The 14,138-nt window shown below is 40.3% G+C and overlaps 1 protein-coding gene across 1 annotated transcript; it reads left to right on the top strand.

Moving 5' to 3' along the window:
- Window positions 1–8,300: 8,300 nt before the first annotated feature.
- On the top strand, window positions 8,301–13,895 carry si:ch73-139j3.4 (CD82 antigen). The gene is made up of 8 exons (XM_015949648.3): window positions 8,301–8,480; window positions 9,088–9,166; window positions 9,431–9,543; window positions 10,310–10,384; window positions 11,069–11,167; window positions 11,238–11,435; window positions 11,702–11,785; window positions 13,014–13,895. Exons 1-8 carry the CDS (start codon window positions 8,415–8,417, stop codon window positions 13,236–13,238), a joined length of 939 nt encoding a protein of 312 aa, XP_015805134.1. The 5' UTR covers window positions 8,301–8,414; the 3' UTR covers window positions 13,239–13,895.
- Window positions 13,896–14,138: the final 243 nt, after the last annotated feature.

Raw genomic sequence — 14,138 nt, 5'->3', positions numbered from 1 at the left:
TCATGACCTTTGACCTGCTGAACGAGACCTGTAGAGTCTGATCTGGAGCTCTGGGTTTCCTGGAGAAGATAAGGCTGATGGTGCTCTAATCCGAAGGTTCTGGCTGGATCTGAGTTTCCACCAGATGATCTAGTTTATTACATCCTGCTACAGAAACAGGATGAATGTATTTATTGTCCCATGACCACATTCTTCTTTAAAGAGTCCAAAGACAACATCAGCTCAACAGCTTGATAAACTGAAAATAAAATCAGACAAACGAACCATCAGAACCAGCACCAGACTCCAGTATGAACAAGAACTCGGCTAAACGGGTCAAATCAATAAATAAAGGCTAAGCCTGTGAATGGTTTCTGCAGCTTTGCAGAGTTTAAACATTTCTCAGTCACTGAGTTAAATGTGTAAAGACAAAGACTTCTGCTTTTCGCCATTCTGCCTGTGACCTCCTGCTTATGTGGAAATCTTGGCTGATCTCAGAAGAATCTGTCTGGATCGATGAACATAGTCACTCATGTTTCAAGATTTCATCTCTGTTTGTTGAAGTTTTGGCGTGAAAGTTGAAAGAAAAGCAGCTCTTTTACATGTTTGCTCACGTCCTGCAGGTAAAGTTTCAAAACCGAGCTAAGAAAACACAACTGGAGGGCAAAGAAGGAGGGAAGGATTCATTTAGAGCTTTATCACCTCTCCATTAATCACCTATTATCCAAAAACCACGCAGGATAAAGATCAGAGCTAAACAGGCTGGCTGTGGGTGCTAATGCTAAGCTAACCTGAGCCTGTATGAACATTACGTTTTAGAGTTAGATTGTTTTTACAAAGATGTCATGAGGGGTTTTTCCACAAATGAGAGAAGCTGCATTAAATGTTGCATCTATTTTAGAATCTCCCCACAGGAATGAAATAAAAGTTTCATTTAACTTTTTTGTTATCTTTTCTCTGAAACTCTGATCATCAGCTTGGCTCTTGCGTTTAAAACCTTTTCCCTCCCTTCACCTTTCCTGTCTTCCTGCAGTGCATCAGTCTGACAGAACCAGTGAAGTCATGTGTTTAAACATGAAAAACCTGCAGCTTTAATCCCTTGGATTCACTTCAGAACCCCCCAAATCCTCTCCTCCACAGTTGACTCACATTTTCTCATCATAAATTAGTATCTGTGTTGAGTCATTTTTTCGACATGGGCTGGTTTTTGGGTTGTTCCTCAGATGGTCTGGTCCACGCTGACACGCTCTGGTGAAAAAGGCCACTTTTATGTTTCTATAATAGAAATCCCGAGGAGCTGCATGACTGTGTGGTACAGAAACTGCTCCCCTCCCCCATCAAAAACATTACGCTGCATCTGCAGAGTTGTGTCCTTGTGTCATTTGTGATCTCTCTTGTAAATCTGCACACATTTGTGTGCATTTGTTTAATGTAATGTTTAGTGATCATGAGGTGAGATCATGATCAGAGGAAAGATTGAAATAAAGTTTCAGGTTATTGTTTGATTGAAGCACCACATGTCATGTGACCAAAAAACCTACAACACACATTCTGCCTTTATAACCTCATGATCACAGAGCGGACTTCAACTGTCTTAAGACTACATGAATAAAACAGTTTTAATTGTTATGTTAGTATTAGAGAATATATATTTCAGGGTTAAAAACCATATGTTATTAATAATTTTGTTAATATAAGCCAGCTGTAGTTGCTTCTGTAATAAAGTTGATCTATGAGTTATTAATATTAACATTATTCGGGTTTGAAAAGGTTAATGGAAGGAAGCCAAGTAACCGTTAACAGCTGTGAAATCCTCCGTGGGAAAAACAGAGGCACAAAAATTTCAGAAAACTCTTCTGGGATTCAATTTTTACTCTTTTGCTAAGTGATATTTTTATGTTTCTATTAAACAGGATTAATTTCTGACTCATTAACATTATGAAACGTTAAACGTGTGTGCCGAAGAAGAGTTGCAGCAAATCAGAACTTTAGATTCTGGAATAGATTAAAAACAAGCAGATCATGATGAATCATAAAGAAATGACTGGAAAAACCTGAGTCACAGCAGAGAGACTGGAGCACATTAGATGTGAGTGTGTGTGTGTGCGCGCGCGCGTGTGTGTGTGTGTATTTTGAGGTCAGAGGTCGTAGGTCACTCACCATAGCAGAACAATGGCACCAGGGCAATCCAGAGAAACAGAAACACGTTCATCCTGGTAGAGAGACACTCACTGACTGAGCCAGAGCTGCAGAACAAGGAGTGGTGTGTGTGTGTGTGTGTGTGTGTGTGTGTGTGTGTGTGTGTGTGTGTGTGTGTGTGTGTGTGTGTGTGTGTGTGTGTTTCACAAACAGAATCCTTCCACGAATAGTGTGTGTGTGTGTGTGTGTGTGTGTGTGTGTGTGTCAGTCCAAACCAACCTCACACAGTAAACCAGCGATGAAGATAAAACTGTCCTGATCCTGAGAGGTGGTTTGACTTGCTGACCTAAGATCAGATTTACAGTAAAAAAAACATCCCAACACCAACCCCGAATCTGCTCCACCGTCGTCCCAGAGCAGGAAAGAATCACAACTTCTGCTCATTAAAAGCAGAAGCGGATGAAATATAACCAGTCAGAGCATTTTAGAGCTCTGTTTGGAGACGACCTGCAGGCCGCAGCTGTAACTGCACCAGGAAAGCCCCCCCCCCACCCCCCCACCCCCCAGTGGTAAAACATTACAGGATTAAAACTGAATAACGTTACTTTAGTAATCAGGGCTTGAGCAGACAGAGCGGCTGGACGGCAGGTTCTTGGTGTTCTGGAGTCAGAAAACCTCCATCCTGATTTACAGCCACCAGCGAGTCACCTGTGATGACCTAAGATTTATGTACTCATTAAGACATCATGTCCTCAGCTGATTCAGCGAACTCTTAATCCTCGTTAAACCCCAAGAAGACCTCCCTAATATCCAGAACCTAACAAGTCAGACCCAAAAGGTCCAAGTGTCCCTGTGATGCACTAGATACCTGTCCAAGTGTCCCTGTGATGGAACAGAAACCTGTCCAGGTGACTCTGAGATGGACTAGAGACCTATCCAGGTGTCCTTGAGATAGACTAAAAACCTATCCAAGTGTTTCTGTGATGGACTAGAAACCTGTCGAGGTGTCCCTGAGATAGACTAGAGACCTGTCAAACAGGTGTCCTTGAGATAGAATAGAGACCTGTCCAAGTGTTCCTGTGATGGACTAGAGACTTGTCCAAGTGTTCTTGAGATGGACTAGAGACCTGTCCAGATGTCCCTTGTCTCTGGCTCAATGACTTTTGGAGACAGACACGAGCATTACCCCTTCTTTCCACCGGAGCCGTCAGCAGCACGTTACTGCAGCAGCACGTCTTGCTCGCGTAAGCTGCTGCTTGGCCCTTCCCACGAGATGCGAAGCAGCAGGGGAGCCGCTGTCACCGACAGAGCACAAAGTCACACGAGTGGCGTCGTCAGTAAACACAACAACAAGCAGGAGAAAACTACAACATGGCTCCAAAAGGTTTGTGTTTTATGTTCTGTCCGTTTTATAATCGCAAAAACGGACCTGAAAAACAAAGGAGACCGCTAGCTAGATGATAACTTCTCACGGGGCCGCACAGTTACTAACTTTTTTTAAAGTAAAGCAACCGTTTTTTAATTCTGAAAATCTCGGGAAACTTCGCTCCGTTTCAGCGTCCGATTTCCTGTCTTTCCTTCCCCAAAAATGTCGAACTTGACCCGTTTCAGAGGCGTAGTGCGTAGAAAATGGAACTGGTGTATGGCAAGCCATAACCGCCACTAATACGCCACTTTCCCAACCCGTCTAGTTAAGAGATGGCAAAAAACCGCCGTTTGATGTGTCAAGATGTTGTAAAATATGGCAAAAACTCTCCCAGAACGCCGTATTTGATGCCAGCCAGAGCCGTTCTTAACGGTCCCGTAGAACGCCGGACATTGAACGCCGTTTTTTACGCCACCCTAATCCCAGATGCGTTCCCTGTGTGGGTGGCGTAAAATACGACGTTTTGTACGGGCATTGAACGTTGCTTTATTTGCCGCTCTGTGACATAAAATGCTAGCCTAGTGAACTAGACCAAATTCTTGCTTTGCAAAGTTTGGTCTAGGCATGCTCCATTGGAACCTCTGCAGCTCCTACCAGGACTCTGGCTGGCCAATCACAGCTCTCTAGAGGGGTTTCAAACACATAAAGAGCTGTGATTGGTCCATAATGGTGGGCCAGTCATAGTGCTCTATCTGCTTAGAGAACAAATCACAGAGCTTTATCTGCTTTGTGGGCCAATCAGGGCACTCTATATGCCTGGTGGGTGGGATGATGCAACAGAGTGAAACAAGAGTATGTCACATTCATTGTCCAGTGGAATGCGGAGATCAATTGAAAGACAACGGTAGAACCCGCCCCACAACCGAGAGCTGTCAATGGAGCGTGGCCAGACTAAATATTACATTTATTTAGTCTGGCTTGTCAGGCTAATAAAATGGCGCCTTTAATGCCACTTTGTGTCAGTTTTCATGCGTTTAAAATTCAACTTTACTCTCATTTATGCAGAGCCCTCCTCATGGGTTTCTCATCCACTTAATTTAAACTCCAGTGACCCAATGAAAGAAGAGGAGGTTGAGGCAGCAATAATTCATCCCAGATTCGCCGGGCTGAGTCCAGCTGGAACATCAGTGCTCTTTCTGTCCAAAACTCCCTTCTTCTTAAGCTCATCCACTTTGAGTATTTACTATTGTTTTTTGTTGTTGTTGTTTACTATTATACACAGGAGCTTCTGAAGATGTTCTGTCTTGCTTCTCCATCATCACTCTCCAGATCGATCAGACCAGCCACTCCAGAACCTTCCCAGATCCAGGATCAGATCACTTTAATAAAAGTTTGAAACATGTCTGCTTGTTGTTCTCCTATAGAAGCCTTAAACTAGAATTTGCTAATGAGCTTTCTTGGCTAAAATATGCTCTTGAATGTTTTTATTTACATAAATATTTCAAGAAAAACGTTTTTCATTGCTGCTTCACCAAGCCATGACTCTGAAAATGTCCTCATGATCCTGAAACGCTGGTTAAAACAAATTACTTTCAACCTCTTATAAAACAAACGTGTCTGTTGATGATTATGCCCACTACAATACTGAAGCACCTGCATACTTGCAAGTCAGACCCAAAAGGTCCAAGTGTCCCTGTGATGCTCTAGATACCTGTCCAAGTGTCCCTGTGATGCTCTAGATACCTGTCCAAGTGTCCCTGTGATGCTCTAGATACCTGTCCAAGTGTCCCTGTGATGCTCTAGATACCTGTCCAAGTGTCCCTGTGATGCTCTAGATACCTGTCCAAGTGTCCCTGTGATGCTCTAGATACCTGTCCAAGTGTCCCTGTGATGCTCTAGATACCTGTCCAAGTGTCCCTGTGATGCTCTAGATACCTGTCCAAGTTTCCCTGTGATGGAACACCAGATTTGCTAACTTTCTGTAATATTTTGATATTTAAGTTGAAAACATGAAATGCTGTAACACAAATTTCAAATGTTCTAGATGAACACTTGTTTCTAATCAACTAATCATTATTTCTGTGATTAGTCAGCTTTTTTTCTTTTCAATAAACACATGGAAAAATTACAATTATCTTACTGAAAAAATGGTTTAACAGTGTTGCACATGTATAATAATCTGCACTGGTTTTGACAGTTACGGCATTCTTCAAACTATAATAATAAAATAAAGTGAAAAGATATTTACAATTGATTACTTCAAGTTCCTACTATTTACATTTTATGCATCGATAGTGTAAATGGCTGTTTACTAAGGCATACAACATTAGAACCACTGGAACAAGAGAACAGGTGTTCTCCAAAAATCTTCTCAGTGACTACTGGTTCAGTGGTCCACAAAGAGCTTCTCTGTCTGTTTATCTGAGGAACCATTTTATCTTTAAAAAAAAACAGAACATCAGAATCTCCAGAACCTCTTAGAGGAGCTCAATGTTCTACTGAGGAGAGAACATCCACATAAACCTTCGCTGTGAAGAACCCTGGATGTTGTCCTGCAGGATAATCGCGTTGCTGGTGGGAGAGCTGAGAAGAATCAGAGCATCTGAAGAACAGAAAAGACCAGAGCATGGTTGCACAATTTTGGTCGTGGTTCTGTTCTGCTGTTCTGTGAAGTTGTGCCTCACTTTTTCTCTGTCCAAATTCTCATCAGATTTATGACACCATTGTTCCCAGTGAAGCCTCCAGAGGAGCGGTGTGGGCGGCTGCGATCGGGGTTTCCTAATGGAATGTTTATCTGTAGGAATTCTTCTAGCTGAGAAACACCAGGAGCTCAGTTAGCGTGTTTGATCCACAGGCCTTTGGAGGAGAACTGATGGCTTTTAGACCTTGTGAGGATATGTTGTCAGCAGGTTTTTGGTGAATTAATTGTCCTCCTAAAGACACAAACAACTTTAAACATTCATTAGGAGTTACTCCAGATGTTTCAACTGAGCTTTCATACATCCATAAATGTTCTGATCCACTAAGTTTCAGGGCTGAAACATCTCCTGTTGATGTTCCTGGAGTCTGAGGAACACAAGAACAAGCCAGCGTCTCATCTCAGACGCTGGCTTGTTTTTCCACAACACACAATGGTGAAACTTCTGCAGGTTCAGGTTCATCATCAGCAAAAGATCAGATTACAATATCATCATGGAAACAAGGCCTGAAGCTAATTGGCCATGAGCCAGAAATAGAAACGCGGCGCTGTTCCTGATGGACATGGGAACGGGTCCAGCAAGATCACGCTGATTGTTTGAATGTAAAATTAACTGCAGTTGAGGTTCTCACACTGAGGTCTGAGGACCCACTAGGGGACACTCAGGAGTTTTCGGATGTGCTCGAATCCAAAAGTCTCTCATATGTCAGGAGTAAAAACAGTCCTCTGACAGCTTTATCGACACGGGGACGTTTCTGTTCTGCAGCGTCAGACCGACGGGTTCTAACCATTTCTCATTCTTTATGTTTGCTTTCAGCCTCTTTTACGGCTCAGCATTTTAGTTTATTCATGAGGAGGTCCATGTTCTACAGAAGCCCATTCCTGCCACTCTGATTAAAATTGTGTTAAAATCTCATAATTATGACTTAGCAGTCTCATAATTATGAGATATATTTTTTAGTCTGTGTGGCGGGAAAGGGCTTCCATAGTGTGTTATCCATCCAACCATCCATTTTATGTGCCCGCTTGTCCACGCAGGATCGCGGGGGGCTGGTGCCTATCTCCAACGGCCTCTGGGTAAGCAGGCGGGGTTCTGAATGTTCTCATGAAATAAAAATAAACCTCCTTTGTGAGTAGCTGTGGGAAACAGCACCCCCTGTTGGTCATTTTAACTGATTTTTTTATATTTTATCAGAAGAAAATTTTGGGAAAAATTACACTATTTCAAGTTTCAAATCAATTCAAGTTTATTTATATAGCGCCAAATCACGACAAGAGTCGTCTCAAGGCACTTCACATAGTAAACATTACAGGTCGGTTCATTAAGCCAATCAGTAAAAAGTTTCCTATAAAAGGAACCCAGCAGATTGCATCAAGTCACTGACTGGTGTTAGTGACTTTACAACAATCCTCATACTAAGCAAGCATTTAGCGACAGTGGAGAGGAAAACTCCCTTTTAACAAGAAGGAACCTTCAGAGGATCCTGGCTCAGTATAAGCAGCCAACCACCACGACTCACTGGGGATCGAGAAGACAGAGCAGACACTTTTATTTGCTGCTCAGATAAGAACAAGTTATTTCTTGTGATTTCTTACTTCTTCAAGGATATTTTACTTCTGTCAAAAAAAGACACTAAGAAACAGTAAAGTATTTATTTTAGTATTAGATGAATAATCATCTGTTCTGTTTTATATTGTGAAATAAGTTTGAGAGTTATTTATCAAAAAATTAGGATCTAAACAATATATTAAGCTTTTTCATCCTTAAAACAAAATCCTCCTAAAGATCAATTTGATGTTTGGATTTTCTGGTTTAATGCTAAATAAAACTTAAAAATTTTGTCTCGTAAACAGTTTCCTTGTTCCTGTTTAACGTTCAACTGGCTTGTTACCATCCACAGGCATTATGGGAGATTAAGTTCCCAGGAAGCTTTAGGAGATGGTGATGAAGCCAGAACAGAGGATCTCATGTTTAGGTGGCTTTTTGTTGTGATGTCAGAATAAATGTCTGATTTGTGGGTTTTCCTCCAAGTGTTTCCATGGAGACGAAGCGGTTTAATGTTTACAGGCAATGAGGAAGTGGACTCTGATCTCAGGTGTTTTCGCTGCAGCACTCTGAGATCAGTCAGAATCAGAGACATTCTGTAGGAGAACGGGACCTGAAGAACCTTCTGAACACAGTAAGAACAAAGACTCACCAGAAGCTGCTGCTCGTCTTTGTCGCTCCTCAGGATGAAGCTGGAGCTGAAGATTGAGCTGCTGAAGTTCTGCTTCAGTGTTCTGAACTCCATCTTCCTGGTGAGACTCCAAACACTTTAAAAACAAAAAGTTTAATTTACTTCTGCAATGTTTAAATGTTGTCATGTTTTAATTTATTCAGTAATTTGGTGAACTGAATTATTTATTTCAGATGAAATAAAAAAATTAGGGTAATTTATGATGTTATTTAATCTTTTTATCTTTTAGATGTTTTATTTCTAATTTGTGTTCTGCTCATCACCACTTTAGTCAATTCTATATTTCTGTACAGATCATTTTGTTTACTGAATCATTGTTTTCCCCCTTCATTATTGATATTTATCTTGTTTTTCTGTTCATTTTTTAAAAGAGAAACAAAAATTTGCTTTGATGTTTATATTTTAACACCATTCAATTTTTTGCGCAGAAAACAGATTTTCTTTAACCATTAACCCTAATTCCAGTTCAGGAAACAAATTTCCACATCCTGTCTGTGTTTTACCGGAGTGCCCCAAGGCTCAATGATCGGTCCCTTTTCTTCCCTGATTTCTACTGAACTGAAGGAACGTCTGAGAACCTAAATCTCTTTAAGATGCTAAATCCAAATCCTGTCAAAGTCTAAAGAGGAACTAACATAGGTGTCATGAACTGAGTTTTACCCATGCAGATCCTGGGTCTGAGTGTTGGAGGCTGTGCGCTCTGGATCCTGTTTGACACTGGAACCTTCCTGTACATCCTCTCCTCGGGTAAAACAACATCTATCTGTAAAACATGATGTTCAGGTAGAGGTCCTCAGCAGGTCCTGCTAATTTTATGTGTTCAAAACACTTTAAGCACCAAGTCAAGTTTCATTTAAACAAGGTCCAATTAATTCCTCTGCAGCAGAGCTGCATCAAGCTGAGGTGAACCTGGACTTACTTCCTGGTTAGAGAAAACAAACGGAGCATTAACCCAATGATGAGACTGGATGTGTTTTAATGTCCTACATGATGTTTTGTGTTGATGTTTAGAGGAGATGCGTGTGGTAGCAGTAGGACTGCTAATGATTGGGGGTGTGGTGATGTTGGTCAGTATGACTGGATGTGCTGCAGCCATTTGCGAGAGACGCTTCCTGCTGCTAGTGGTGAGTCACAACGCATCATCGTTAATCACCAGCATATACCTCTAGACCACCATCATCACATACCAATCACATTTCAGAGATGTCATTCCTCCAATAGGCCTGACAGTACCTCTGCGGCAACATGCAGGTGAAGTCTGATGGTGTTTAAAAATCTTCTGATCTTGAATAATGGACCAACAGATTACCAGGGACAGTGTCAACAGTCTTAAAGGTTTTCAATATGCTGCTTAGTCTAAAACGTCACCCAGTCGTGAGAACTGGATCAGTGTCCAAAGAACCAGATCCTGGAACCAATCAACTGAATTAATCTTTATGAGTTCAGTGGCTGGAGGACAGCAGCTCTGATTAGGATGCCCATACTGGCCACCTCCATTAGGAGGTTCTCCAGGTTTCTGTAGGAGATCTGGGGGCAGAGCCAGGACTTATGAGGAGACTTTATCCTCAATGACCTAGAGACACCTCGGAATGTCCTAGGAGGAGCTGGAGAGAGGGAGGTCTGGGATGGGTGGATGGATGGATGTGTTCTGCAGGAGAAATGACACCACTGGAATGTGACTGGATGGTTTACAATGTTGGTTCAGGTCCAAAGGGACTGAAACCCAAACAGCTGTCAGAAATTGGACATTCACAACAAACAATAAAAACACAAGTAAAGGGTTTCCAGAAACTGGAGATGATTTTAAATCTCACAAAATTCTAGTAAATACATTTCAGAAGCTGATATATGAAGATCAGGTGTTAAAACATTTCTGTACTTCCTCCTCAGTATGTAGTCTTTGTCATCGTCCTCATCCTCGGCCAGCTGTTTGTCTCACTGCTGCTGCTCATAAACAGGAAAAAGGTTTGGACTCTTCCCTCACACTTTTTAAATTTTAAAAGTTTGGTGGATAAACTGACTTGTCGTCGCCTGATGAATCAAACTCTGTGGTGCAAGAAAACACCAAAATGGAACCATTACAACAGTAGGGGAAGTTTCATCCATGTTTTTCTTTTATTTAGAGAATTCATTATAGGCTATGTTTTCTTTATGTTTATGTTTATTCATTTAGGGGACGCTTTCATCCAAAGCGACTTACAATTTATAACCTATAGGGCATGTTGTGATCTGTGGGGGAAACCGGAGTACCCAGAGGAAACCCACGCATGCATGGGGAGAACACACAACTCCACGCAAAAAGGCCGCAGCCGAGCCGAGTTTCAAACCTGCAACCTTCATGCTGCGAGGCAACAGTGCTAACCACTGCGCCACCATGCAGCCTTTATAGAATGTTGCATTAAATTTCAAAAAGACTAAATGGATTTCTGCTAAAATAGGACGATGTACTCAGCCTTTGAGGCGGTTAACCAGAATGGTGCCCTGAGGAACTCCTCAGTCAGATGAAAAGAATGAGTTCTGATTCTGGTCTTGAAACTTACTGAAAACAGAAGTTTGAGAACAGATGGAGGTTTTGGTTTAGTCACTTGCCTCCTGCCTGTTCTAGTTCTCTGTGGAACATCTGTTGTTTTCTTTGTTTGTTTTGCTCAGATTGAACAGAGTCTGACTGAAACTGTGGACAAGATCATCTCTGAGTACGGAGATGACACCAACGCTCACAGCAGACTTCTGGACAACGTTCAGCACTATGTGAGTCTGATCTTCTCATCTAAATGAAATAATGAATCTGTTTTCCTGAAAGGTTCTGACTGTTCCACAGGCTAAATGCTGTGGTAGAACCGGCCCGGCTGACTGGATGAAGAACTCTTTTATACAAAATCTGAACCTGACGAGTCCAGAAGTTCTTCCATGTTCCTGTTTCAGGTCATATCATCTCAGATTTACATCGTCTTGGTGTTCAGAAAACATCAGCTTCACTGAGCCGCAGTTTGGAAGAGGAAACGGGACCTTTGATCAGGTAAAACAAAGTTCTTCCAGCCTCACACGTTTCAGATAAAAGTATCAGGAAACATTAAAGAGCTGAATGTGGTTCTCATTAACGGTTGATGGTTTGGGTTTCTGCAGCAGGTCAAGCAGGACAAAAAAAACCTAATATAAAGTTGAATAAAAATGTAAAAAAGAGTCAAATAAAAACTGGTTAAATAGATAATAGGTTAGATGATTGCTGCGTATGTCTACAGAGACCAGGCTGTTTTTGAGGCTGTTGACCTGTCTTTGTGACAGAATTGCAGTCAGAAGCTCAATTATTGGCTGCAGGAGAACATCCTAACCATCATCGGCATGGACGTGGGCCTCATCCTTCTCCAGGTAACTGAACTAATAAGCCTCGACAAAACCCGTGCTTCCATCAGCATCCTGATGAGTCAGATGATATTAATATTACAAGAGTAAAAGAAGTAAAATTTTTGGGAGTTATAATTGATGAAAATGTATCTTGGAAGCCACATATAAACAATGTGAAAACTAAAATAGCTACAACAATCGCAATGTTACATAGAATAAAATGGTCACTGGATGATAACTCCCTATATTTATTATATAATTCACTTATTGCACCATATTTGAACTATGGTATAGAAATCTGGGGCACAACATATAAAACTTACACAAATTCTATCTATATATTGCAAAAAAAAGCAATAAGAATCATTACAAGGAGTAATTACAGAGATCCATCTAACCCGTTATTCATAAAAACAAAAACATTAAAATTCTATGACCTAGTGGACTACCATATTTCTAAATGTATGTATAATGCAAACAAAAAAAACCTTCCTAAAAATTTACTTATAAGATTTATACAAAGACAGAGTAAATATGAACTAAAAGGTCATGAATTATTTAAAGGAGCAGTGTGTCTCTATATATGGAGATAAAATATAGAATAAGCTGGGTAATGTAATCAAGGATGCGAAAACGATATTTACTTTCAAAAAACTAATTAAAAATGAACTACTGGAATCATATATGTGCAAATCAATTATATAATAAAATTAAATAAAATAAAAATAAAGCTATAGAAGATGTGTGTAGGTATATTCATGTGTGTATGTATAAATATGTATGTATGTATGTGTATATGTAGTGGATACGTGTGTATGTCTATATGTATATGTATAGATGAAGTATGTGCGACCATATGGGCATGCGATGCACTTTAATGTATATATGTATGAATAGGTATATGTGCAAAAATCCTTTTGCTTTTTGAATTTTTATTATTACTATTAATTTTCTCTTTCTTCTTTATGAATTGAACTCAAGTTAGCTAACCAGTCGAGCAATTACTTTGTGTAGGCTAATTAATAATTATTGTTATTTCTTTGTAAAAATGTAATTTTAGTTAAAAAGGGGCAGATAACATAAGTTTTCTTCTTTCAGTTCCCTTTTCATTTTCTTGGTTTGAGAAACCTCATTTTATTTGTTAGTATTGTTTTTCTTTTCTATTTTAATAACAAATGAAATTAATAATTTTAAAAAATGAGGGCTCTAGCAGCATTTAAAATGTTTTGCTTTATTACTTTTTTTTCCACAGTTGGCTTTGATTTCCATCTCAGTGTCTCTGTTCCAAATGTTTGGAAGAAAAGTGGTCTTAAAAAGAACCAGTCAGCTGATAGATGAAGCCGACGACCACCCAGACTCCACCCCTGATGACCTTCTGGACTGTGCAGAGCAGAATTATGCCTACATGGGTCCTGATGCTGATCACACACGCCCACCACTACATGACCCTCAAAGAAGTCAACAGCCTGCCTTGTAACTATGACAACCAGCATCTAAACCCGACAATTCAGTGCTTCTCTTAAGTCTGAAAACAATTCTTCTATTATCCGTCAATTCTGAACCTGCATTTTAATTTTAAAAGCGTTTGTTTAGTTTTCTGAGAATCTCTGGAAGTGTGCGAATAACAAAGCAATTTTCTAGGGATAGCCATAGCCACCCCTTGGGGTCGCCACTGCAACATCAGAAAGTGCAAACCAAGCTGCAGTTTGGCTTATTACCTGTAGGTGGCACTCACACTCAGAAACGTCTGTTTAGACAAAAATTTATTAAAAAAAAACAGATGAGAAACATTTCAAGCATTAAAATTCAATAAATACAAATACACATGTAACCATCATTTCACTGATCCTCACACACCTGAGTGCATTTAAGTTAAAGGTAAATGTGTTCTTCTGCACTGGTGTTGTTACAACAAAGCACTGATCTTACAGCAACATCTATAGTCTCACAGAGAATTACAACAAAATACTGGAGATAAGGTTTAATAAAATACTAAATACAACTTTTTGAACTTTAAACCATATGATTTAAAACATTTCAGTGCAAACTAACAATTCAAGGTGTTACTGTACATAGCGACTTTATGTGCATGAAAATCATGAGGCAAAATCATAAAGGTCAAAGGTTTCAGTGACTTTTGTTTGTTTCTATGCTTGGTGGTATGTTTCTGTTTTTTATCACAAAAATGTCATAGTGGGTTAAATATCTGATTTTCCTGGAGTTAAAACATCAGTCCAGCTGACTCCAGACAGGAAATATAAAAAACATCAGTTACTGATAAAAGTTCAGTTTAAGCTGCTCTGAGTTTTAGGGACCTCCTCCCATCAGGGACCAGGATCGGGTCAGACCGGGACAAGAGGATGAAGGAGCTGGGATC

This window comes from Nothobranchius furzeri, chromosome 5, assembly GCF_043380555.1.
Source record: "Nothobranchius furzeri strain GRZ-AD chromosome 5, NfurGRZ-RIMD1, whole genome shotgun sequence".
Lineage (NCBI taxonomy): Eukaryota > Metazoa > Chordata > Actinopteri > Cyprinodontiformes > Nothobranchiidae > Nothobranchius > Nothobranchius furzeri.
The sequence above is the reverse complement of the archived record's forward strand: the minus strand, read 5'-3'. Positions and strand labels throughout refer to the sequence as shown.

Bases quoted from the DNA above. Each gene is read 5' to 3' on its own strand.
- si:ch73-139j3.4 (XM_015949648.3), top strand. From the start codon at position 8,415: ATGAAGCTGGAGCTGAAGATTGAGCTGCTGAAGTTCTGCTTCAGTGTT. The intron at 8,481-9,087 runs GTGAGACTCCAA...TTACCCATGCAG, and splicing joins TTCTGAACTCCATCTTCCTG to ATCCTGGGTCTGAGTGTTGG. The intron at 11,786-13,013 runs GTAACTGAACTA...TTTTTTCCACAG, and splicing joins TGGGCCTCATCCTTCTCCAG to TTGGCTTTGATTTCCATCTC.